General features: G+C 46.1%; 1 protein-coding gene across 7 annotated transcripts in view; it reads left to right on the top strand.

The window, feature by feature from the left end:
* CACNA2D1 (calcium voltage-gated channel auxiliary subunit alpha2delta 1) overlaps positions 1–27495 on the top strand; it is a 1188449-nt gene that overhangs the window by 815869 nt on the left and 345085 nt on the right. For all 7 annotated transcript variants that reach the window (XM_073652315.1, XM_073652320.1, XM_073652318.1 and 4 more), the window contains exons 8-9: positions 22352–22421; positions 26488–26538. In XM_073652315.1, the coding sequence (XP_073508416.1) occupies positions 22352–22421; positions 26488–26538 (121 nt within the window). The remainder of the gene's footprint in view (positions 1–22351; positions 22422–26487; positions 26539–27495) is intronic.

The raw sequence follows: 27495 nt of genomic DNA, 5'->3' as shown, positions 1-27495 counted from the left end.
CGCATGTCAGTGTCCACAGGTGATCCGCAGGTGCCCAGAGACGCACAGTGGACATGGGATTTCTAGAAACGGCTGGCCGCTGCAGGCTTGACGCTTCATAGACACGCAGCATCAAACCCTCAGCGGCTCCTGACCGTGGGCACATACCCTAACACTCTTCCTTCTCCCCCACCATTTGTCACCCTACTAGCTGCCTCATTGTTCTGCACCACCATGCTATCAACCTTCCCCACATCTACGACAGCGAGCACCTGCTCAATGACCAACACACTTCTTTCCAAATTAACAATAGATATCAGTTTTGCAAGTTGCTCATTTAAGTCCAGTATCTTGGGTTCCAAAGACTCAACATGCACACATCTACATGGCCGTATGCAACCCTAAATGGCTGTTCAAAAATTGCATACATGCAACAAGATGACATTGTCAATAATAGAGGACATTTTACTAGTGGGAATTACATAGATAATAAGAACAGTGATAATATAGAATAAATATAATCAGTGAATATAAGTCTTTCCCTTCCAAAATCCCTTAATCTAAAGTCAAGCAGATGGGACATTTTATATTTTGCTGGGTTATGGATTCCCACAGAAGCAGAAGGTTTGTTCATACTACATGAGAGCCATGGGCTGTTTGAATTGGTGTTCCTCAATGTTTTTTCAAGTGTTCCCCACAAGTCACATTTTCATGGCTCCTTTGATACTGTATGGATAATAAGCTGATTATCAGCAGATCATGAATTGTCAAGGTATTCTTTTTCGGTGATATCTTTAAATTTTGCCTCTTGGGGTTACGTGTACATGAAGACTGGAATTGAGTATGTTAGAGTGTTAAATAAACTTATACTAAATATACATATTCAAATTCATTTTACTACATATGACTTGTGACAAATTCACTGGCTTAGTGCTGGAGGGGAGATATGTTTCACTGAGGCTATTAGTTTCAGTGATGTGAAACCTGAAAGTTTTCTCCTACATGGTAGGTGCAGAGAGGGTTGTTCAGCCATATTTAAAAGGGCTTGGTTTTTGTGAATGGCTATAGTGCAGGTGGTAGGCCATTCACCATATCTGGTCTGGGCTATAAATAGTCAGCCATTTGACTCATGTGTTGTTCAGTGTATGGAGAAGCTAGCTCCAGAGAGAGGAACTTGTGTTTTTGTGCTAACCTGGACCGTGTGCTATTGTTAACTCTGAGTGGCCGGACCCTGGCCGATATACGGACTGTGCTGTATCTTTTATTTTGCTTTGCCGTTATACCGAATGGGCTGTTTACTTAATGTACTCTAGATTGGTTTATGACATTTTTTTTAATAAACCAATCCAAACCTTAAAGAAACGGTGTTCCATGTCTACATCCGTGTACAGCCAAGCAAGCCACTCTACCACAGACTGTATAGAAATACAATATTTTTTTCTCAGCAGTGTGCATACAGTTTAGAACATTTGCAAAGGTACACTAAGAAGTGCTTTGAATCTATGCTGCTTTCTAAAAGCCTCTGTACTTTGCAAACCCGTCACTAGACATCTCCTGATTAGGATACATTGCTATAAACGAATCCAATATTACATTACATCCAATTTACGCAATCCATGTTCTGCTAACTGGCGTAATGGTTCACCCCATTATGAACAAATGTCCAGAGGGATTACAATTAGCAAGTCAGAAAGCATGTTTGGCTTAAAGGTGAAATAGGTGCAGAGCGGTCATTTCAACTATTAAGATTACTAAAGATCATTCTTAATTGTAGTTGTAATACTTATAATCACTATTAATCAATATTGCACGCAGCACGTTCTTTGTCTCCATTAGTAATAAGTACTGAAATACTAATTTGTCTTTCTAAAGTGCCTGAAGAGAAATTACTCATATTTTTCATTCCCCTAACTTATGCATGTGATCTACAGCAGTATTACAAATGTACACCGATCTGGTAGCTTTTGTATTCTTTGAATGGTCTTGGCCATGATTTAATATCAAAATAATGTACATGCAACTCTAATATATTTGAGACAGAATAATAAATGTGACTGTCTAATATCAGGCATTTTGCTTTTGGTTGTCTCATTACTTTGAACCCATGCCTCGGAATCCCCATTGTATTTGTTGTACTAAAGGTGTAAACTGTTTTTTTACAGGGGTTTTCAGCTTGTAGGAAAATATATTCACCATTATTACAACATGGTTTCAAAGTAATCACAGTGTAGAGAATTCAAAACAAAATCCCTGATACTAGAGAGTCCATTTTATCATTCTGGTTGGTGTGTGTATTGACTGCAGCTGTGACATCAGGACTTCAGTGTACATTATCACTGCAGCCAATGACTGAGCTTTTGGTGACACGTGCCATCAACAAGTCACCACTGAGTTTAGTGATTGGCTGCAGCGGTGATGCGTACTGTACTCATGATATCATCAAAACACAAAGCACAGTCACTGGAGCAGCGACGAGGAGCTGGCGCTGAACCAAGGAGGAGGGAGTACTATCTCTATAATTTGCTTTTCTACTATTATCTGATCAGTTTGGGCCCAATTTTCTAAAAGTGGAAAACTCCTTTAACATCTGCTAGTCTAAAGAGCAAACACAGGTTTAATGGAGAAAGAGAGTGTTAGTAGAGGGTTGTTAATTGTTTTGTGCTGGATTCTTTGAATTTATTGAAGGAATATCTTAAAGGTGCTGTCCACTACTAGGACAACCTCTTCTTGATCTAAATGTTTGGCCCCAATAAAATAAAAATGCCTATACTCCCCTCCCGTGCCAGAGCCATTCCCGCGGTGTCGGCGCTCGCGGTCCCGGGGCTCCCGTGCTGTTTTTGTGACATGTGAGCCAAGCGCCCAATCAGCACCAGCAGCACTGTCCCCACCTCCTGTCGAATTGAACATGAAGACGAAGTCCAGGGTGCAGCTGATCCATGACTTCCTCTTCTTGTTCAATATGACCAAAGGTGGAGACAGTGATGCCAGCGCTGATTGGGCGCTTGGTTCACATGTCACAAAAACGCATGTGAGCCCCGGGACCGCTAGCGCTGACACTGCTGGAACGGCGCCTGTACGGGAGGTGAATATAAGCTTTTTTTATTTTATCGGGGCCCAGCGTGGCGTATGACAAGGAGTTGTCCAAGTAGTAGACAACTTCTTTAATATAGAAGGAGATGAGGTCAGGAGGATTGGCCCCCTACCTACAGCTATTTATTAGAGGGACACTATCAGGGGTGTGTCTGACAGCAAGCTAACTGGCCATTGCCAATGATATTCTGTAAAATTGCAGCTATGAGTTATAATATAGGTGAGAACTTAGGATGAGTACATAAAATGCAATGAAGTGAATGTATTTATGTTGTCATTTTTTGCATACTGTATATTATATATATAGATAGATAGATAGATAGATACTGAGAAAATGTTATTCAAAATGAACATACTGTAGACACAATTAGTTTAATTCATCATTTTAATGTTTCTTGCTGTTTTGGTTATGATTAGTGTTGAGCGATACCTTCCGATATCAGGAAATATCGTATCGGATTGGATCGGGCCGATACCCAAAAAGTATCGGATATCGCCGATTCCGATACCGGAAACCAATGCAAGTCAATGGGACACAAATATCGGAATGAAAATAAACCCTTTCTTTCCTTGTAGGTTAATTCTACATGAAGTAAAACAACTAAGAATAATGTAGAATGACATGAAAAGCCGGCAATTCATCAGCGGCATTCACCGGTACCCGACAATTTACAACAGAAAGAATAGAGCTTCACACATAGATTAGGTAGATAGAAACATGTCAGTCACATATATAAGAAGTACAGTGACAGTGTTGCTTACTGTACTTGTCATTTAGTGTAAAGGATTTATTTTAAAAAATATTAGTGTTTTCGTGCACCGTCTCTTTAAAAAAGCCGGCCGGCAATTCAGCAGCGGTACCCGACAATTTATAACAGACAGAATAGAGCTTCACACATAGATTAGATAGATAGAAACATGTCAGTCACATATATATGAAGTACAGTGACAGTGTTGCTTACTGTACTTGTCATTTAGTGTAAAGGATTTATTTAAAAAATTATAGTGTTTTCATGCACCGTCTCTTTAAAAAAGCCGGCCGGCAATTCAGCATCTGTACCCGACAATTTAGAATAGAAAGAATAGAGAATCACACATAGATTAGATAGATAGAAACATGTCAGTCACATATATATGAAGTACAGTGACAGTGTTGATTACTGTACTTGTCATTTACTGTTAAAATAAAGGATTTATTTAAAAAAAAAATTGGCGTGGGGTTCCCCTTAATTTTAGGCTCTAGCGGAGGTTAAGCAGACAGCTGGGGCAGATGTTTGAAGCCTGGGAAGGGGGTAATATCCACGGAGCTTCCCAGGCTACTAATATCAGCCCCCAGCTGAATACCTAGCTTTTATTAGCTATTAAAATGGGGGACCCCCCCAAAAAAATAACGTGGGGTCCCCCCTAATTTAATAGCTAGCAAAGGCTAGGCAGACAGCTGGGGGCTGATTTTAATAGCCCAGGAAGGGTGCCATGAATATTGGCCCCCTCCCAGGCTAGAAACACCAGCCGTCAGCCGCCCCAGAAATGGCGCATCCATAGGATGCGCCAATTCTGGCACTTAGCCTCGCTCTTCCCACTGCCCTGTAGCGGTGGCAGTGGGGTAATAGGGCTGGGGTTGATGTCAGCTTATAATGCCAGCTGACATCAAGCCCAGGTTAGTAATGGAGAGGCGTCTATAAGACACCCCCATTACTAACCCCATAGTCAAAGTTAAAAGAAAACACAAACACCCAGAAAAAAGTCCTTTAATTGAAATAAAGACACAATCCTTTATTGTTCTAAATTAAACCATACTTACCGTCACGCCCATTCCAGCTGAAGCCAACGATCTCCTGCAATAAAAGAAAAATAATAAAGCAACCTCATCCTTACCTTTCCATGGTTCCCACGACAGCTTCAGCTCTGCTACATCGAGATGACAGGCTGGACCGCAGCAGAACGCTGCCATCCAGCCTGTCATCCCGCAGACACTGAGAAGCGCAGGCATGCTTGCGCTCCTCAGTGTCTCTCTGTGACGTCATCCAGATGAGCCGAGTTCATGTCCAATGAACTCAGCTCACCTCATGCACGTCACTGACAGCGTGGGAAAATTCTCACGCTGAAGCGCTGAGTGCAGGAGAATTTTCCCACGCTGTCAGTGACGTGCATGAGGTAAGCTCATGTCCAATGAACTCAGCTCACCTCATGCACGTCACTGACAGCGTGGGAAAATTCTCACGCTGAAGTGCTGAGTGCAGGAGAATTTTCCCACGCTGTCAGTGACGTACATGAGGTGAGCTCATGTCCAATGAACTCGGCGCACCTCATGCACTTCACTGACAGCGTGGGAAAATTCTCACGCTGAAGTGCTGAGTGCAGGAGAATTTTCCCACGCTGTCAGTGACGTGCATGAGGTGAGCTGAGTTCATTGGACATGACCTCGGCTCATCTTTATGCCGTCACAGCCAGACACTGAGGAGTGGAAGCATGCCTGCGCTTCTCAGTGTCTGCGGGATGACAGGCTGAATGGCAGCGTTCTGCTGCGGTCCAGCCTGTCATCTCGATGTAGCAGAGCTGGAGCTGTCGTGGGAACCATGGAAAGGTAAGGATGAGGTTGCTTTATTATTTTACTTTTATTGCAGGAGATCGTTGGCTTCAGCTGGAATGGGCGTGATGGTATGTATGGTTTAATTTAGAACAATAAAGAATTGTGTGTTTATTTCAATTAAAGGACTTTATTCTGGGTGTTGTGTTTTTTTAAATACTTTACTAGAAATTCATGGTGGTCATGTCTAATATTGGCGTGACCCCATGAATTTGGGGCTTAGGGCCAGCTGATAATGCCAAGCTGGCCTTAACCCCTTTATTACCCAGTGAGCCACCGCACCAGGGCCCTGGATGAGTTGGGTACAGCGCCAGAAGATGGCGCTTCTATGAACGCGCCATTTTCTGGGGCGGCTGCGGACTGCAATTTGCAGCGGGGGTGGCCCAGAAAGCTTGGGTCTCCCTGCGCTGCGGATTCCAGCCCCCAGCTGCCTAGTTGTACCTGGCTGGGCACAAAAATAGGGCGAAGCCCCACGCATTTTTTTTTTTAATTATTTCATGAAATTCATGAAATAATTAAGAAAAAAAGGGCTTCCCTATATTGTTGTGTCCAACCAGGTACAAATAGGCAGCTGGTGGTTGGGGGCAGCCCGTTCCTGCCTGCTGTACCTGGCTGGACACAAATATAGTGCGAAGCCCCACGTCAATTTTTTTAAAATCATTTCAGGAAATTCATGAAATAATTAAAAAAAATTGATGTGGGGCTTAGCCCTATATTTGTGTCCAGTCAGGTACAGCAGGCAGGAACGGGCTGCCCCCAACCACCAGCTGCCTATTTGTACCTAGCCGGACACAACAATATAGGGAAGCCCTTTTTTTCTTAATTATTCCATGAATTTCATGAATTTAAAAAAAAAATACGTGGAGCTTCGCCCTATTTTTGTGTCCAGCCAGGTACAACTAGGCAGCTGGGGGCTGGAATCTGCAGCGCAGGGAGGCCCAAGTTTTCTGGGCCACCCCCGCTGCAGATTGCAGTCCGCAGCCGCCCCGGAAAATGGCGCGTTCATAGAAGCGATGGCGCTGTACCCAACTCATCCAGGGCCCTGGTGCGGTGGCTCACTGGGTAATAAAGGGGTTAAGGCCAGCTTGGCATTATCAGCTGGCCCTAAGCCCGAAATTCATGGGGTCACGCCAATATTAGACATGACCACCATGAATTTCTAGTAAAGTATTTAAAAAAAACACAAACACCCAGAAAAAAGTCCTTTAATTGAAATAAACACACAATTCTTTATTGTTCTAAATTAAACCATACCTACCATCACGCCCATTCCAGCTGAAGCCAACGATCTCCTGAAATAAAAGAAAAATAATAAACCAACATCATCCTTACCTTTCCATGGTTCCCACGACAGCTTCAGCTCTGCTACATCGAGATGACAGGCTGGACCGCAGCAGAACGCTGCCATCCAGCCTATCATCCCGCAGACACTGAGAAGCGCAGGCATGCTTGCGCTCCTCAGTGTCTGGCTGTGACGGCATCCAGATGAGCCGAGGTCATGTCCAATGAACTCAGCTCACCTCATGCACGTCACTGACAGCGTGGGAAAATTCTCCTGCGCATGCGGTGAGCGTGAGAGACTCGGCTTATCGGGATGCCGTCACAGCCTGACACTGAGGAGCGCAAGCATGCCTCCGCTTCTCAGTGTCTGCGGGATGACAGGCTGGATGGCAACTTTCTGCTGCGATCCAGGCTGTCATCTCGATGAAGCAGAGCTGAAGCTGTCGTGGGAGCCATGGAAAGGTAAGGATGATGTTGCTTTATTATTTTACTTTTATTGCAGGAGATCGTTGGCTTCAGCTGGAATGGGCGTGACGGTAAGTATGGTTTAATTTAGAACAATAAAGAATTGTGTCTTTATTTCAATTAAAGGACTTTTTTCTGGGTGTTTGTGTTTTTTTTAAATACTTTACTAGAAATTCATGGCGGTCATGTCTAATATTGGCGTGACCCCATGAATTTCGGGCTTAGGGCCAGCTGATAATGCCAAGCTGGCCTTAACCCCTTTATTACCCAGTGAGCCACCGCACCAGGGCCCTGGATGAGTTGGGTACAGCGCCAGAAGATGGCGCTTCTATGAACGCGCCATTTTCCGGGGCGGCTGCGGACTGCAATTTGCAGTGGGTGGGGCCCAGAAAGCTTGGGCCTCCCTGCGCTGCGGATTCCAGCCCCCAGCTGCCTTGTTGTACCTGGCTGGACACAAAAATAGGGCGAAGCCCCACGCATTTTTTTTTTTTAATTATTTCATGAAATTCATGGAATAATTAAGAAAAAAAGGGCTTCCCTATATTGTTGTGTCCGGCTAGGTACAAATAGGCAGCTGGTGGTTGGGGGCAGCCCGTTCCTGCCTGCTGTACCTGGCTGGACACAAATATAGAGCGAAGCCCCACGTCAATTTTTTTTTAATTATTTCATGAATTTCCTGAAATAATTAAAAAAAATTGACGTGGGGCTTTGCACTATATTTGTTTCCAGCCAGGTACAGCAGGCAGGAACGGGCTGCCCCCAACCACCAGCTGCCTATTTGTACCTAGCCGGACACAACAATATAGGGAAGCCCTTTTTTTCTTAATTATTCCATGAATTTCATGAAATAATGAAAAAAAAAAAAAACGTGGAGCTTCTCCCTATTTTTGTGTCCAGCCAGGTACAACTAGGCAGCTGGGGGCTGGAATCCGCAGCGCAGGGAGGCCCAAGCTTTCTGCCCCCCTCCCCCCCCCCCGCTGAAAATTGCAGTCCGCAGCCGCCCCGGAAAATGGCGCGTTCATAGAAGCTGGATGCTGTACCTGGCTGGCATACAAAAATATGGCGAAGCCCACGTCAAAAGTTTTGGGAAAAATTAATTAAAAAATAAATAATAATTTAGGGACTGCATCTTTATTAACTCCTCAAATGTCATTTAGTGTTAAAATAAAGGATTTATTTAAAAAAAAAATGGCGTGGGATCCCCCATAATTTTAGTCTCTAGCGGAGGTTAAGCAGACGGCTGGGGCAGATGTTTGAAGCCTGGGAAGGGGGTAAAACCCACGGAGCTTCCCAGGCTACTAATATCAGCCCCCAGCTGAATACCTAGCCTTTACTAGCTATTAAAATGGGGGACCCCCCCCAAAAAAATGACGTGGGGTACCCCCTATTTTAATAGCTAGCAAAGGCTAGGCAGACAGCTGGGGGCTGATATTAATAGCCCAGGAAGGGTGCCATGAATAATGGCCCCCTCCCAGGCTAGAAACACCAGCCGTCAGCCGCCCCAGAAATGGCGCATCCGTAGGATGCGCCAATTCTGGCACTTAGCCTCGCTCTTCCACGCTGCCCTGGTGCGGTGGCAGGGGGTAATAGTGGTGGGGTTCATGTCAGCGCCAGCTGCCATGAAGCCCAGGTTAGTAATGATGGGCGTCTATAAGACACCCCCATTACTAACCTACAAAGTGTTAAAAAGAAAAAACACACTACACCCAGAAAAAAATAATTTATTTGAAATAAAACACACCATTTTATTTAATTCTTAGTTCACTAAAAATAATAGTTACCTGTCCACGTTCCTGTGCTGATCTCCCATGCACAGCTGTCACATCTGGAGATGGTGACAGCTGTGCATGGCTGCTGTAAGCTCACACTGCCGGGAACACGTCCGCTCCCGGCAGCGGGAGCCACTGACTGAGGTCACCGGAGTGCATTCAGGCAGCGCAGCTCCGGAGACCTCCTTTACGGCAGTGCTGTACCGTGGGAATTTCTCACGATACAGCAGGGCCGTAAAGCAGCTAACCGGAGCAGCGCTGCCTGAACTCCGGTGAGCCCGCTTATGCAATGACGGGGCTGCTTTACGGCCCCGTCATTCTAGCGGCGGCAGCGGTTCAGAGCGGTCACATTCTATGTGGCTGCTCTGAACTGGAGATCTTCGTGGGACACTCGTGGACTACTCCGGAGGGGTAAGGATAAGGTTGTGGTTTATTATTTTATATTTTATTACAGGAGATCGATGGCTTCGGGGAATTAGGTGTCTAGGTGAGTATAGGTGTAGTTTTTTATTTTTTACTTTATTTTAGGTGGCGATCGGCGGGGACAGGTAATGTATGAACTAATTTATTGTAGGTAACCACTGGCCACCAATGACATGTATTTAACATTTATTGGGGCACAGTAGGGCAATTTAAATAGCAGGATCAGACTGATGGGAACTACTGCTCCCATCGAGCTGATCCTGCTGGCACGAGTGGACGGGGGACAGACATAGACCGATGGGAGTAGTAGTGTCACATCGGCCTATGTCTGCCTGCACGCACAGACACCCGCACAGACACCCGCACAAACATCGCACAGACACCCCGCACACAGACACCCCGCACACAGACACCCCGCACACAGACACCCCGCACACAGACACCCCGCACAGACACCCCGCACACACACTAATCATGACCGGTCTGATGGTCTGTGAGGTGTGGCTGACCTGTGCGGTCGTGGGAAAGTTCATGTGAGTTCATGCAGTCAAGCATGAACTCACATGAACCCTCTGAGGGCACCGCGGCTACTTCAAATGAACAGCTGATCGGCATCACCTGATACCTCAGCTGTTCATTTGAAATAACCGGCGGGAAAGCGCAGCACAGAACGGGAAAGCCGGCGGTGAAGTCTTTTCACTGCCGGCTTCCCCGCCCGGGTCCTTCGCTCCTTGGTGCTGCGCTCCCTGCCCGGTCCTAACTTACGATCGGGATGGGAGGTGGCGAGGGGAGCGGAGGATCGGGGTGGGAGGCTGTGGGGAAGCAGTATGGGGCTGTGTGATTGTTTAAAAGCCGGCGGCTTTTTACCGCGCGCCGGCTTTTAAACAATCAGGAGAATTCTCCCCCGCTGGGATGGCATTCTGATGACAGGCTGGATCGCGCTGCCATCCAGCTTGTCATCCTTCACAGACACTGCAGAGCGCAGGCATTATGGGAACTTCCGATTCCGGTATTCGATATTGTAAAAGTATCGGAATTAAGTATCGGAATTCCGATACTGCGAATATCGGCCGATACCCGATATTACAGTATCGGAATGCTCAACACTAGTTATGATAGATACCTATTATAAATCTCATGAGTAGAATAATAGTAATGTTTTTAAAATACATATAGATGAATCAAACTACACATGGTGAATAACAACCACCAAAACACTGTAATATCATATCATTTGTATTATTCATGTATTAAAGGCAATATGTCACCAGGTTTTTGCTTTCCATCTGAGAGTAGCATGATGTAGGGGCAAAGACCCTGATTCCAGTGATGTGTCACTTACTGGGCTGTGTGCTACTGTTTTGATAAAATCACTATTTTATCTGCTGCAGAGCTACCAGTTCTCTGAATGCTAAGCTCTGTGTAACTCTGCCCACACCACTGATTTGCGAGGCTGGAAATAAGTTGGTACAAATGAGCACTGCCGATGGTCCAAAAAGGGGTAGGAGACCAGAATAGTTGACATGTGGTTTTATTAGTCAACGCATTTAGAAGTGAACATACTTCTTCATCAGGACAAACCATAATCAATTATGGAGACCATTCCGGTCTCCTACCCCTTTCTGGACCATCTGCAGCGTGGATTTGTACACACTTATTTCCAGCCTCACAAGTTTCTCCATATTGTGGTTCAGCAACAGCCTACTTTCTAAGCTAATATAGGGGTTGTGACTCTCACACCCCACAAAAGTGAGCATAAATTGCTTTTTATCTCTCCTTTTTCCAGTCAGATAAAACCCCATTGCGCTTATTGTCTATCCAGTTTTTTATTCATTCGCAAACCTCTGATTGGCAGCTTTCTTTGTACAGTCTGCATTGGCAGAAAGCTGCCAATCAGTGGTGGTGGGTGGATGAGGTTATACTGAACTCATGAATATGGAGGACTATATGGCAAAAGGCTATGAAATCTAACATCAGTATACTGTAGAGACAGAGACCCGGATTCCAGCGATGTATCATTTTGTTTACTGGGTGCAACAGCTGTGATAGAATCAAAGTTTTTTTCTGCAGCAGATCTAAGGCCACGACCCCACTATCAGTATTTGGTCAGTATTCGGTCAGTATTTTTCTCAGGAGTGGGAGCCAAAACCAGGTGAGGAACAATCAGAGAAAAGGTATAATAGAAACAAGTCACCAATTCTGCATTTATCACCCACTTCTGGTTTTGGCTCCCACTCCTGAGAAAAAATACTGACCGAATACTGACCAAATACTGATAGTGGGGCCGTGGCCTAATAGTGCACAGAATGCTGAGCTCTGTATAACACCCTGCCCACACCACTGATTGGTAGCTTTCTATGTACTCTGTTTATTGACAGAAAGCCGCTACTCAGTGGTTGGGATGTGGTTGGACCAGGAAGCATGAGACCCTCTGTTCTGTAGGAATAATCTCCTGCTGATAAAACACTGATTTTATTGAAACAGTAAAACACAGCCTAGTAAGTGACACCTCCCGGGAATCAGGGTCTACATCATACTGCTCTCAGATTACATAGAAAAAACCTGCTGACAAATTGCTTTTAAGTAATTTACAATAATACAATAAAATATTGATATTTTAAGGCTTTATTGCATATAACATATTGATTGTAAAATACTGCTTATATCAAACAAGCTGCTATTTCCAGACTTCCATTTAGTTGTCTTAAAGGTAACCTGTCACCAGCAAAAATCCTATTTACTGTACATATGGACTTAATTTGCAGGTTAATAGCGTTACTAACCTGACCGGCGCCTGTACGTAGCTGAGCGCTGCTGGGAGAAAATTAACTTTATTCTCACAGGCTGCATTCTATTTCAGTCATGGGGGGCGACACAGACGCTAGTTCAGTCACCGCTCTGAGAATACAAAGCAGCAGCTATAATGCCCCCAGCCCTGACTGATAGCTGGCCCCAATGCAGAGCCAGTGTCAGTCTGACCAGTGCCGGCGCCCCCCCGTGACTGAAACAGAATGCTGCCAGGGGAATAAAGTTAGTATTCTCTTCACAGCGTTCGACTATGTGCAGGCAGTGGGCAGGTTAGTAATGCTATTAACCTGCAGATTAAGCCCATATCTATGCGTTAATAAAATTGAAAGAATTTGTCTGCAAACAAAAAAAGTTATCTGGACCTTTTGCAAATAATAATTAATTGAACCTAATAATATGGCCCAGTTAAAAAAAAAATGTGCCCTTTCTTTGTCTCTGCATCTGCCTTGATAAAGAAGTGAGCTGGCTTAAAGTGGTTGTCCAGTCCAAATCGATAAGTCTGCAGTCACTCTGTGTGACTGCAGACTTATGAATCCCCCCAGCGAACGCACTGTACGCTGCTGGGATTCGCCTGTTTCTTAGTCGAACCATAGGGTATGTATGGGTTATACATACTCCTGGCCTGTGGGCGCAGCCTTGCTTCCATACACTTGCATGAAGTGAGGCCGCCCCCTCTACTCGGCCATGCCCAATGCACGGGTGCGTCACTAGACGGGGCACGGCTTCACTCAATACAAGTGTATGGAGCGAGGTCATGCCCACTAGACAGCTTCTACTCGGGAGTATGTATAACTCACACATACGACTCACAGAGTGACTGCTGACTTATCAGTTTGGACTGGACAACCCCTTTACTAATGAACTTATCCTGATAGCCACCCACCTTCATTGTGGAAAAGCTCTATAACCAGTCTCATAAGTCCTCATTTCATGAACTTGAATTTCCAAACCCACGATGGGTCTCCTGACTTGAAATTATACCTCAAATATAAATGCTGTAAATTCAGATAGGAAGATCTGCAGTCCATGTGGAAATTGTAGTCCATGCCTGGACTTTGAAAAGAGGACTTGTGAAGAAAGTGTTAACTATGTCAGAAAGAATGCAGAAATGGAGCTCCTGAGAATGTTAGTGTGTGTCTGAAATTTTAAAAATAATGTGTATCAGTAAGGCCGGTTTCAGACATCTAAGAAATACGGACCACTTTCTCATTGGAAGACCTGGCACAACTGCTGAGTCTCCTGACCTAAGTTAATTGCTTCATAGACATATCTGAAGGAGTTAAAGAGAACTTTTCAACCCGATTTTGTAATGTGAAGAAAAGATATGGTTGTAATACAGATTACACTGATATTTTTGGTGAAGAAATCCTCTGTTGTTCTTCTTTAATCACCATTTGAAGTTTTCGGCTAATTAGATTTCAGTGCACAGGGGCCGGACTGTGCACAGGGTCTTCTCGTTCCTGTCTGTGATTCCCCTGCCCCTCCACCTGCTGTGTCTGTGAATGATCTGCCTCCTCTTTTTGAAATATCAGCAGTGAACTATCATGCACCAACCAGAGGCAGCGGAGGGGCCACAGAAAGGGAGGAGAAGATCCTGTGCACAGTTCAGCCCCTGTGCACCGAAATCTAATTAGCAGTAAAATTTCCAATGGTGATTAAAGAAGAAGAACAAAACTGATTTCTTCACCAAAGGTATCAGTGTAATCTGCATTACAGAGCCATTACTAGAGATGAGCGGTGTTCGACTAGAACTGTTCGCCAATCTCAAATTCGAGCTGTTTTGGGCGGTGTTCGAGTCGTTCGACGAACGCGAGCGATTTGCAAAAAATTCGGCTGTTCGAGGTTATGTTCGATAACTGTTCGTGCACCAAAAGAGTGTCCTGCATGTCTGGCGCTATTTAGAGCACCAATCATGCAGGGATTGTCTGCCACTCACTATAATGCCACAGCCATGGTGGTTGTGGCATTACAGTGGTTGCCCAAATCGATGGGAACAGTGCTCACAGTGAAACATGAAAAGCCGGCAATTCAGCAGTGGCATAGACCGGTACCGACAATTTAGAACCGAACCGAAAGAAAAGAGTATCACACATAGATTAGATACATAGAAACATGTCAGTCACATATATAAGAAGTACAGTGACTGTGTTTTATTAAAAAAAATAATAGTGTTTTCATGCACCATTGTAATGCACACGCCCGGGCTGAGTGGCGTGTGCGTGTGATTGTAGTGATTCCACTGGACCGTGCCGGAGAGTGAATGCCTGGAGGGGCTTAACTAGGTATTCACCCGATCCGACCAGGGTCGCACGACGGCATACGACGCCAGTGCACCAAGGAGGAACCGAGCAGAGGGACCAGGTGCTAATCCAGGACAGACCCCGGACACAGCTGTTGACCCACACAGGGGAATACAGGAACAGACTGGTAGGCTGGCACACAGACTGGTGGGTATAGGCAGGCACGACTGGTATGCAGGCAGGTGGGTATGCAGGCAGGGGGGTACAGGCAAGCACAGCTAGAGGGCAGACAGGGAGGCACTAGCAGGTAGGAACACAGGCGGGATAGGACCCAGTACACACTGGGACTCAGGAACAATACAGGCAGAGGGGTACAGGCAAGCACAGCTAGAGTGCAGACAGGGAGGCACTAGCAGGTAGGGACACTGGCGGGATAGGACCCAGTACACACTGAGACTCAGGAACAGAACCACAGATGTGGCGGACAAACACAGCAGAGTGAGGCCGCCCAGAGAGGTGAGCGAGAACAGGGCAGGACAAGACCGCCTGGAGCGGTGAGCAAGAGTAGAGCAGGACAAGGCCGCCAGGAGCGGTGAACAAAGGATCAGAGCTGAGCGAGACTGCCGGAGCAGTGAGCAAGAGTAAAGCAGGACGAGGCCGCCTGGAGCGGTGAGCAAGAGTGGAGCGAGACTGCCGGAGCAGCGAGCAAAAGGGTCAGAGCGGAGCAAGGCTGCCGGAGCAGCGAGCAAAGGAGTCAGAGCAGGCTAGAACCGCCGGAGCGGTAAGCAAAGGAGTCAGAGCAGACTAGAACCGCCAGAGCGGTGAGCAAAGGAATCAGAGCAGGCTAGAACCGCCGGAGCGGTGAGCAAAGGAGTCAGAGCAGGCTAGAACCGCCGGAGCAGTGAGCAAAGGAGTCAGAGCAGGCAAGGCTGAGTAGGGGGGACAGGGCTCTGTTCACACGGAACAGACAGGAAGGGAAAGGCAGAGCCAGACACCCACAGGGTACTTGCAGTGAAGTAGCGAGTGGACCACAAACTCACAAACGGGAGTACAGAGACAACAGGCAGGAATTAGGTACGAGTTCAGACTCTGCAGAAAAAGGAAAGGAACGGACATAGAGAAAAGACAGATGAAAGATAGGAGAGAGTACAGACTGGAACTGAGTGTACGGACGAGACCGACACTGCAGCGGGACACAGGAGCGGGTCTGGGAATACGGCCCCCAGAGAGGCGGGACGAACAGGCAAGGAGCGTGTTCAGACAGGACAGACAAGATACAGGAGCAGGTCTGGGTAATCGGCCCCCAGAGAGGCGGGACGAACAGGCAAGGAGCGTGTTCAGAGAGGACAGACAAGATACAGGAACGGATCTAGGTAATCGGCCCCTAGAAGGCGGGAGGAACAGGCAAGGAGCGTGTTCAGACAGGCCTGGAAATACAGCCTCCAGGAAAGGCAGCAGGCAAGAGTACACAGACAGGACTCAGTTCAGATACGGGAACTGATACCGCAAGGCAGGAGACAAAGACAGGACTCAGCTCAGACATGGGAACTGATACCGCAAGGCAGGAGACATAGACAGGACTCAGTTCAGACACGGGAACTGATACCGCAAGACAGGAGACAAAGAACGGGACCTGGCACCTTCAGAGTGCAAGCACACACTGAATGAAACACTATGCTCAGGCAGGGATAGATGGGAGCAGCTGAGCTATATACCAGGTGACAGACAGCAATAGGCTGAGGAAGCACAAGGGGTGTGACCCACAGCAGGTACAAAAAGCAGGAAGTGATCGGGCGCCGCCCTTAAGCAGCAGAAACAGACACAAACAGACAGCATGGAGGGAAGCCAGAGAGACATTCTGGACTGGAGATCAAGTGCGCGCTCTTGCACAGTGGGAGATGGACCACCATGCAAGGACGCCGCCAGGTATGTTACAGTACCCCCCCCCTTATGCCCCCTCTTCTTCAGGCCTGCCAGAATCTTCCGCAGGGAATTCGAGGACCAGTCGTTCACTTCAAGGAGATCACTTCCACTGTCCACAGGAAAAACTGATCTCATCTGGTTAGCTAGGATGCTACCTCCTATCCAGCCATCCTCAGCAACAGACGAAACGGGTGGAGTACCAGGAACAGCAGACAAGGAAGTCTCTCTCCACATATTTTCAGGTGGCACCCCAGAGGGTACATGAGACAACTGGAAGTCCTTCACCGGGTTGGAGGGGGACAGAGACTTGGGGGTAATCTCTGCTTCGAGGTACATCTTGTCAAGCTCACAGGAAGAAATAGACGGGTTATCAGGTACATAATGAGGAAAAGTCACTGTCTCTTTGTTATCTGGTGGTACCCCGGAGGATTCAGGAAACAACTGGAGGTCCTCCGCCGGGTCAGAAGAGTGCAGAGGCTCAGAGAAAACATCTGCTTCAGAGTACACTAGGTCGGACTCACTGGACGAAGCAGGCGAGGTATCGGGTACCGGTTATAGGAAAGTCTCTGTCCATTCACCACCAGGTGGCACCCCGAAGGGTTCTGGAGACAACTGGCGGTCCTCCGCCTGGTCAGAGGGGTGTAGAGACTCACGGGTAACCTCTGCTTCAGAGTACACTAGGTCGGACTCACTGGACGAAGCAAGCGAGGTATCAGATCTAGGATATAGGAAAGTCTCTGTCCATTCACCACCAGGTGGCACCCAGAAGTGTTCTGGAGACAACTGGAGGTCCTCCGCCTGGTCGGAGGGGTGTAGAGACTCGGGAGTAACCACTGCTTCGGAGTACACTAGGTTGGACTCAGTGGACGAAGCGAGCGAGGTATCAGGTACAGAGTATAGGAGAGTCTCTGTCCTTTCGCTACCAGGTAGCACCCCGAAGGGTTCTGGAGAAGACTGGAGGTCCTCCGCCTGGTCGGAGGGGTGTAGAGACTCGGGAGTAACCTCTGCTTCGGAGTACACTAGGTTGGACTCACTGGACGAAGCGAGCGAGGTATCAGGTACAGAGTATAGGAGAGTCTCTGTCCTTTCGCTACCAGGTAGCACCCCGAAGGGTTCAGGAGACAACTGGAGGTCCTCCGCCTGGTTGGAGGGGTGTAGAGACTCGGGGGTAACTACCACTTTGGGGTACCCATTGTCAGGCTCACAGGACGAAGCGGACAAAGTATCGAGTACCGGGTGTAGAGAAGTCTCTCTCCATTTGTCATCGAGTGGTATCCCGGAGGATTCAGGAGGCAACAGGGGGTCCTCCACCAGGTAGTAGAGGTGCACAGACTCTGAGGTAACCACAGCTTTGGAGCATCCTTGGACATGCACACCGGTTAAAGTGGGTGAAGCATCTGATGCCGGGTGCAGGAAGTTCTCCTGTGTGGAGTCTGGATGGGCAGAAGTCTCTTCGGGCAGGAGAACTGGTGCACTACCCACGCACATTACCCGTTGGGGCTTCTCCGGGATACAGGGAGATGAAGCTTCAGTAGGGACTTCAAGGTTGGGGTCAGGAGGTCTCAGGGAGGACAGACCCTGGCGTGACAGCTTGCCTCTACGTCTAGCACGTCTGGACTGCCTCTTGAGGTTGGGAGAAGTATTCCAGAAAGCGTAGTCACCCTGTGAGGATTCTGGGTGGGCAGTAGTCTCATTGGGCTGGAGGACTATTGCGCTACCCACACACATTACACGTCGGGGCTGCTCCGGGATATTGGGAAGTGAAGCTTCAGCAGGGGCTTCAGGGTTAGGGTCCTCGAAGACCATACGAAAGGCCACCAGGAAGGCCTGCAGGTCAAGGACGACAGGATCCCATGCTTCCCATAGGGGGGTGACCCATTTCAAGACATCACCCGCTAGGTAGTCAATCATAAAGGCCACTTTAGCCCAATCGGAAGGAAAATAGAGAGGGTAGGCCTTAAAGTGTAGCATGCATTGCTCCACAAATGCACGACACTGTCTTGGATCCCCATAGTAACGTGGCGGATCCGCAGGAATGAGAGCTGATAGATCCATCTGGACTGTTCGTAATTCGCCTGGAACTCAGCTAAGGAAAAAAAAAAATTTATTTATTTATTTTAATGCATGTATTCGCTGGAAAACTTCTCAGAGAGCGAAGGCCGTGGGGCTCAACGGGAACCATGGCCTGAGCATGCTGTAATGCACACGCCCGGGCTGAGTGGCGTGTGCGTGTGATTGTAGTGATTCCACTGGACCGTGCCGGAGAGTGAATGCCTGGAGGGGCTTAACTAGGTATTCACCCGATCCGACCAGGGTCGCACGACGGCATACGACGCCAGTGCACCAAGGAGGAACCGAGCAGAGGGACCAGGTGCTACTCCAGCACAGACCCCGGACACAGCTGTTGACCCACACAGGGGAATACAGGAACAGACTGGTAGGCTGGCACACAGACTGGTGGGTATAGGCAGGCATGACTGGTATGCAGGCAGGTGGGTATGCAGGCAGGGGGGTACAGGCAAGCACAGCTAGAGGGCAGACAGGGAGGCACTAGCAGGTAGGAACACAGGCGGGATAGGACCCAGTACACACTGGGACTCAGGAACAATACAGGCAGAGGGGTACAGGCAAGCACAGCTAGAGTGCAGACAGGGAGGCACTAGCAGGTAGGGACACTGGCGGGATAGGACCCAGTACACACTGGGACTCAGGAACAGAACCACAGATGTGGCGGACAAACACAGCAGAGTGAGGCCGCCCAGAGAGGTGAGCGAGAACAGGGCAGGACAAGACCGCCTGGAGCGGTGAGCAAGAGTAGAGCAGGACAAGGCCGCCAGGAGCGGTGAACAAAGGATCAGAGCTGAGCGAGACTGCCGGAGCAGTGAGCAAGAGTAAAGCAGGACGAGGCCGCCTGGAGCGGTGAGCAAGAGTGGAGCGAGACTGCCGGAGCAGCGAGCAAAAGGGTCAGAGCGAAGCAAGGCTGCCGGAGCAGCGAGCAAAGGAGTCAGAGGAGGCTAGAACCGCCGGAGCGGTAAGCAAAGGAGTCAGAGCAGACTAGAACCGCCAGAGCGGTGAGCAAAGGAATCAGAGCAGGCTAGAACCGCCGGAGCGGTGAGAAAAGGAGTCAGAGCAGGCTAGAACCGCCGGAGCAGTGAGCAAAGGAGTCAGAGCAGGCAAGGCTGAGTAGGGGGGACAGGGCTATGTTCACACGGAACAGACAGGAAGGGAAAGGCAGAGCCAGACACCCACAGGGTACTTGCAGTGAAGTAGCGAGTGGACCACAAACTCACAAACGGGAGTACAGAGACAACAGGCAGGAATTAGGTACGAGTTCAGACTCTGCAGAAAAAGGAAAGGAACGGACATAGAGAAAAGACAGATGAAAGATAGGAGAGAGTACAGACTGGAACTGAGTGTACGGACGAGACCGACACTGCAGCGGGACACAGGAGCGGGTCTGGGAATACGGCCCCCAGAGTGGCGGGACGAACAGGCAAGGATCGTGTTCAGACAGGACAGACAAGATACAGGAGCAGGTCTGGGTAATCGGCCCCCAGAGAGGCGGGACGAACAGGCAAGGAGCGTGTTCAGAGAGGACAGACAAGATACAGGAACGGATCTAGGTAATCGGCCCCTAGAAGGCGGGAGGAACAGGCAAGGAGCGTGTTCAGACAGGCCTGGAAATACAGCCTCCAGGAAAGGCAGCAGGCAAGAGTACACAGACAGGACTCAGTTCAGACACGGGAACTGATACCGCAAGGCAGGAGACAAAGACAGGACTCAGCTCAGACATGGGAACTGATACCGCAAGGCAGGAGACATAGACAGGACTCAGTTCAGACACGGGAACTGATACCGCAAGACAGGAGACAAAGAACGGGACCTGGCACCTTCAGAGTGCAAGCACACACTGAATGAAACACTATGCTCAGGCAGGGATAGATGGGAGCAGCTGAGCTATATACCAGGTGACAGACAGCAATAGGCTGAGGACGCACAAGGGGTGTGACCCACAGCAGGTACAAAAAGCAGGAAGTGATCGGGCGCCGCCGTTAAGCAGCAGAAACAGACACAAACAGACAGCATGGAGGGAAGCCAGAGAGACATTCTGGACTGGAGATCAAGTGCGCGCTCTTGCACAGTGGGAGATGGACCACCATGCAAGGACGCCGCCAGGTATGTTACAACCATCTTTTTAAAAAAGCCGGCCGGCAGTTCAGCAGCGGTACCCGACAATTTATAACAGAAAGAATAGAGCATCACACATAGATTAGATACATAGAAATATGTCAGTCACATATATAAGAAGTACAGTGACAGTGGTGGTTACTGTACTTGTCATTTAGTGTTAAAGGATTTATTTAAAAAAAATATTAGTGTTTTCATGCACCGTCTCTTTAAAAAAGCCGGCCGGCAATTCAGCATCGGTACCCAACAATTTGTAACAGAAAGAATAGAGCATCACACATAGATTAGATAGATAGAAACATGTCAGTCACATATATAAGAAGTACAGTGTCAGTGTTGGTTACTGTACTTGTCATTTAGTGTTAAAGGATTTATTTAAAAAAAATATTAGTGTTTTCATGCACCGTCTCTTTAAAAAAGCCAGCCGGCAATTCAGCATCGGTACCCAACAATTTATAACAGAGAGAATAGAGCATTACACATAGATTAGATAGATCTCCATTACTAACCTGGGTTTGATGTCAGCTGGCATTATAAGCTGACATCAACCCCAACCCTATTACCCCACTGCCACCGCTACAGGGCAGTGGGAAGAGCGAGGTTAAGTGCCAGAATTGGCGCATCCTATGGATGCGCCATTTCTGGGGCAGCTGACGGCTGGTGTTTCTAGCCTGGGAGGGGGCCAATATTCATGGCACCCTTCCTGGGCTATTAATATCAGCCCCCAGCTGTCTGCCTAGCCTTTGCTAGCTATTAAAATAGGGGGGGACCCACGTCATTTTTTGGGGGGTCCCCCATTTTAATAGCTAGTAAAGGCTAGGTATTCTGCTGGGGGCTGATATTAGTAGCCTGGGAAGCTCCGTGGGTATTACCCCCTTCCCAGGCTTCAAACATCTGTCCCAGCCATCTGCTTAACCTCCGCTAGAGACTAAAATTACGGGGAACCCCACGCCAATTTTTTTTTTAATAAATCCTTTAATTTAACACTAAATGACAAGTACAGTAATCAACACTATAACTGTACTTCTTATACATGTGACTGACATGTTTCTATCTATCTAATCTATGTGTGATGCTCTATTCCTTCTTGTCTAAATTGTCGGGTACCGGTGTATGCCGCTGCTGAATTGCCGGTCGGCTTTTTTAAAGAGAGTGTCTTCTGAGCAGTTTGTCAGCTTTTGGACACCTTTGAAGGTGTTTTCTATGTGTTTCTATGTGTTTTTGTTTGCCTGCCATTGGTTTTAACGGTGTTCGACGGTGTTCGACGGTGTTCTAAGGTGTTCGACGAACCGGACCGAACCCGAACACTACGGGAGTGGCTCAACACTAGCCATTACAGCCATACTTTACATTACAAAATCGTGCTGACAGGTTCTCTTTAGCTCAGATTAAGAGATCTGGCAATTCGACTGAGTCTCCTGCTGCAAGAACAATTCATGTTTTAAAGGTGTATGAAACTGACCTAAATTCAATTAATCCCTATTCACAAAATATACAAATGACTTTTTAATATTCCCTGTAAAACACCTTGTATACCTTTGTAAATATAATAAATACAATTCAAATAATTGTAAAACAAATTACTGTTCCCTATTTAGCTTCTCCATGGGTGGATAAGAGCAGAACTCCAAATAAAATTGATCTTTATGATGTGCGGAGAAGACCATGGTGAGTGGATTTGTCTTTATTGTTGTGCTATGGTCACTAATAGGCTGTGTTTCAATTATATTAACATATCTGGGAAGAAAAGGATGGAAATGAGTAAACATGGATCATTTGGTCTCTCTGCTTCATTATTTTTCATTATGAGAGCACAATAAATAGTATTGCTTACAAATTACATTGTAATGAATTGCGGGTGTTGAAGTGGTCTATTAAAACGGTTGTGGTTTCTACTGAACTTTAAGCAGGATATAAGCGTGACCTTTATTCTACTAGTTAATTAGAAATTGTAACCCTAAAAAGTCTAAACAGCACAGAACTAAATATGGGACCTCATTAAGTACCTGTATTTTTGTTTTTCATAAAAGATCAGTAATTAAATGCGTATAGTCTTCTTTTTTTTTTTTTTTTTTAATAAGCCAATGATTAAAATTACCTGTCAAGGAAATAATTAATATCTTTCGCATATGTTCGTGCATTATAAGCATTATCTAGCATATCTTAATTAGTGCCTAACTTGCAGAACCGCACATTTTCTAATCTCATTGTGTTTAATTGTAAAGATGGACAAATACATGTTTACAGATATATACACAGATAGTGAACTCTACGGATTGAAGTAATTCTAACAGGGGTCAGCGATGTGATGTAGCTTGTCTCTAGTTTCTGTAATAGAAAATTAGAGACGTCTTTTCCATATAGCTGCATCTTTGGAATTCTTTTATTATACGCTATATTATGAGATGCAAAAATAGATAGAGAGTTTGAGTAGGAAGGTAACTACATGATGTTCTCTACTTTTGTATTCGTGAAATAGCTTAAGGCACTTTAGCCTGACTATAACAGAAGGTCCTTCAAATTCCTTTTTTCTAAAGGCCTTTAGTTTATTATTAAAAACATCCTTCTCATACAGTAATCGTGTTCCGCTGAAAACGTCTGATACACAGTACTAGAATACATTCAATACCTTCAATTAGAACAGGCTAACCATAAGTGGATACATGGAAAATGTGGTAAACACATTTATAAGCAAAAGAGAAAAAAACTATTATACTAATCCATTTTCCAAAACAGCTGATCTCCCTGACTGTGTCATTTAGCAAACAATGCCTACAAATTGTAACAATGGGACTCCATTCAGATTACATCATGCAGAAGAAGTATATTACAAATATATAGAGATTTTATCATCTTTATGCACTCCCAGGTGTATTCAAAATGGGAACTGATACATTCAAGTGATATATTCAAAGTATGTATATTCAATATTTGGGTAGAGATACAAAATACACTGCTCAAAAAATAAAGGGAACACTTAAACAACAGAATATAACTCCAAGTAAATCAAACTTCTGTGAAATCAAACTGTTCACTTAGGAAGCAACACTGATTGACAATCAATTTCACATGCTGTTGTGCAAATGGAATAGACAATGGATGGAAATTATTGGCAATTATCAAGACACCCTCAATAAAGGAGTGTTTCTGCAGGTGGGGACCACAGACCACATCTCAGTACCAATGCTTTCTGGCTGATGTTTTGGTCACTTTTGAATGTTGGTTGTTCTTTCACACTCGTGGTAGCATGAGACGGACTCTACAATCCACAAAAGTTGCTCAGGTAGTTCAGCTCATCCAGGATGGCACATCAATGCGAGCTGTGGCAAGAAGGTTTGCTGTGTCTGTCAGCGTAGTGTCCAGAGGCTGGAGGCCCTACCAGGAGACAGGTCAGTACACCAGGAGACATGGAGGGGGCCATAGGAAGGCAACAAGCCAGCAGCAGGACCGCTACCTCCGCCTTTGTGCAAGGAGGAACAGGAAGAGCACTGCTGGAGCCCTGCAAAATGACCTCCAGCAGGCCACGAATGTGCATGTGTCTGCACAAACGGTTAGAAACCGACTCTATGAGGGTGGTATGAGGGTCCGACGTCCACAGATGGGGGTTGTGCTCACAGCCCAACACCGTGCAGGACGCTTGCCATTTGCCACAGAACACCAGGATTGGCAAAGTCGCCACTGGCGCCCTGTGCTCTTCACAGATGATAGCAGGTTCACACTGAGCACATGTGACAGACGTGACAGAGTCTGGAGACGCCGTGGAGAGCGATCTGCTGCCTGCAACATCCTTCAGCATGACCAGTTTAGCAGTGGGTCAGTAATGGTGTGGGGTGGCATTTCTTTGGAGGGCCGCACAGCCCTCCATGTGCTCGCCAGAGGTAGCCTGACTGCCATTAGGTACCGAGATGAGGTTCTCAGACCCCTTGTGAGACCATATTCTGGTGCGGTTGGCCCTGGGTTTCTCCTAATGCAGGACAATGCCAGACCTCATGTGGCTGGAGTGTATCAGCAGTTCCTGCAAGATGAAGGCATTGAAGCTATGGACTGGCCCGCCCGTTCCCCAGACCTTAATCCGATTGAGCACATCTGGGACATAATGTCTCGCTCCATCCACCATAGTCACATTGCACCACAGACTGTCCAGGAGTTGACCGATGCTTTAGTCCAGGTCTGGGAGGAGATCCCACAGGAGATCATCCGCAACCTCATCAGGAGCATGCCCAGGCGTTGTAGGGAAGTCATACAGGCACGTTGAGGCCACACACAATACTGAGACTCATTTTGACTTGTTTAAAGGACATTACATCAAAGTTGGATCAGTCTGTAGTGTGTTTTTCCACTTTAATTTTGGGGGTGACTCCAAATCCAGGCCTCCATTGGTTATTAAATTTGATTTCCATTGATGATTTTTTCTGTGATTTTGTTGGCAGCACATTCAACTTTGTACAGAACAAAGTATTTAATGAGAATATTTCATTCATTCTGATCTAGCATGTGTTATTTGAGTGTTCCCTTTATTTTTTTGAGCAGTGTATATTACTTCCATCTAATAGAGTTTGCTAGCTATTAGATGAATCTTCCAGAGTTACAGTATTGATGACTTATCTTTACCATACCTCATCAATATCAGATTGGTGGGGTCCAGCACCCCCAATGTTTAGTTCTTTTCCACGCCAGTGGCCAGCTGTAAGCAGAGTATGGAACCAGAACAGCACAGCTACATTCTCTGAGTATGGAACCAGAACAGCACAAATACATTCTCTGAGTATGGAATCAGGACAGCACAGATACATTCTTTGAGTATGGAATCAGCACAGCACAGATACATTCTCTGAGTATGGAATAAGGACAGCACAGATACATTCTCTGAGTATGGAATCAGAACAGGACAGCTCAGCTACATTCTCTGAGTATGGAATCAGGACAGCACAGCTACATTCTCTGAGTATGAAATCAGGACAGCACAGATACATTCTCTGAATATGGAATAAGGACATCAAAGCTACATTCTCTAAGTATGGAATCAGGACAGCACAGCTACATTGTCTGATTATGGAATCAGGACAGCACAGCTACATTGTCTGATTATGGAAGCCGGACAGCACAGCTACATTGTCTGATTATGGAATCAGGGCTGCACAGCTACATTCTCTGAGTATGGAATCAGGACAGCACAGCTACATTGTCTGATTATGGAAGCCGGACAGCACAGCTACATTCTCTGAGTATGGAATCAGAACAGCACAGCTACATTCTCTGAGTATGGAATCAGGACAGCACAGATACATTGTCTGAGTATGGAATCAGGACAGGACAGATACATTGAGTGTGGAATCAGGACAGCACAGATACATTGTCTGAGTATGGAATCAGGACAGCACAGATACATTGTCTGAGTATGGAATCAGGACAGCACAGATACATTCTCTGTATGATGGTGTCGCCGGGGTACTGCTAAACTGCTCTAATTGAAGAGAATATCAGCTGAGCTTCAGCACCTAAGTATGGCCACTTTACAGTGAATGGAACCATGCAGTTCCAGCTCTGTACATTGTATAAATTTGGCCACTCTGGAGGAACAAACAGTTGATTGGCAGGCACCAGGAAGTGTTTGGGCATCAATATCAAAATGGTAGGACTCTATTTAAAGATGGGTCATTAATATTCTAGGTATTGAAAAAACTATATGGCATATACATATACAAACATATATAATTTTTTTTTTTGTCTTTAGGTACATACAAGGAGCTGCATCTCCAAAGGACATGCTTATCCTGGTGGATGTGTATGTTTGCTTTTATTTACTTATTTATATTTGTATTTTATTTGGGTGGGTATTTTCTTCTTTTCCTCTCGTTTAAACAGGATGTGTCACTAGATTTCACAATTAAAAATGCAAACATCATGACAGACCTCTTAAATCTATTGATGCTGATGTATTTTCTTTTAATATCTACAACAAAATTACAGTAAAATTCTTTCATTAAAGGTTTTGTGACTGATTTTAAATTGGTCAAGCTAGTCCAGCCTTAGCCCTATGACTTATAAACTGCTCATCAGTTATGATATCAATGTAAGTATATCAGTCTCAACAGCTCTAAGAAATCTTCTTAATAATATTTGCAGATTGTTTAAAAAAAAACCTGGAGACTGATCTTTAAAGGGAATCTGTCAGTAGGAACAACCCTTCTAAGCTGTCTATGGTTACGCAGGTCATAGGAAACTGAATAAAATGATTGCATGATATTTGTGACCCAATGTCATATTGAAGGGAAATCCATGTAAATGAGCTAAGATCTATGAGCTGGACACTGATCTCCCTGAGAATCGGCCTCCAGAGCTTATTATAAATGAAACTGGTGTTACTAGAGTGAGACATGTAATGACTGACAGTCTGCTCTCCTGATCTAAATAGATCTTAACAGCTCATTTACAGATTAAGAAAAAAATGTATTTCTCTGTAATAACACATCGGATCGCAGCTATGAAGGTATAATTTTATTCAGCTTCCTATGACCTACATGCTCATATAGATGGCTTAGGAGAGTTGATCTCAGTGACAGATTCCCTTTAATGGTTATTACTTTAACTGTTCATATTGATCAGTGTAGTTAAGTGGTCAAGATTTTTTTATTTAAAGTTTGGTTATAAGTGATGTATACAACATATCAGATAAAACATATTTTACAGATATATACTGTACTAGCTATTGAACCAGTTCTACGCCCGGGTGGCAAGCATT

The sequence above is a fragment of the Phyllobates terribilis genome, unplaced genomic scaffold (assembly GCF_046119375.1).
Source record: "Phyllobates terribilis strain yellow unplaced genomic scaffold, ASM4611937v1 Scaffold_11__3_contigs__length_659146591, whole genome shotgun sequence".
NCBI lineage: Eukaryota > Metazoa > Chordata > Amphibia > Anura > Dendrobatidae > Phyllobates > Phyllobates terribilis.
Note: the sequence above shows the minus strand (reverse complement) of the source record. Positions and strands in the feature narration are given on the sequence as shown.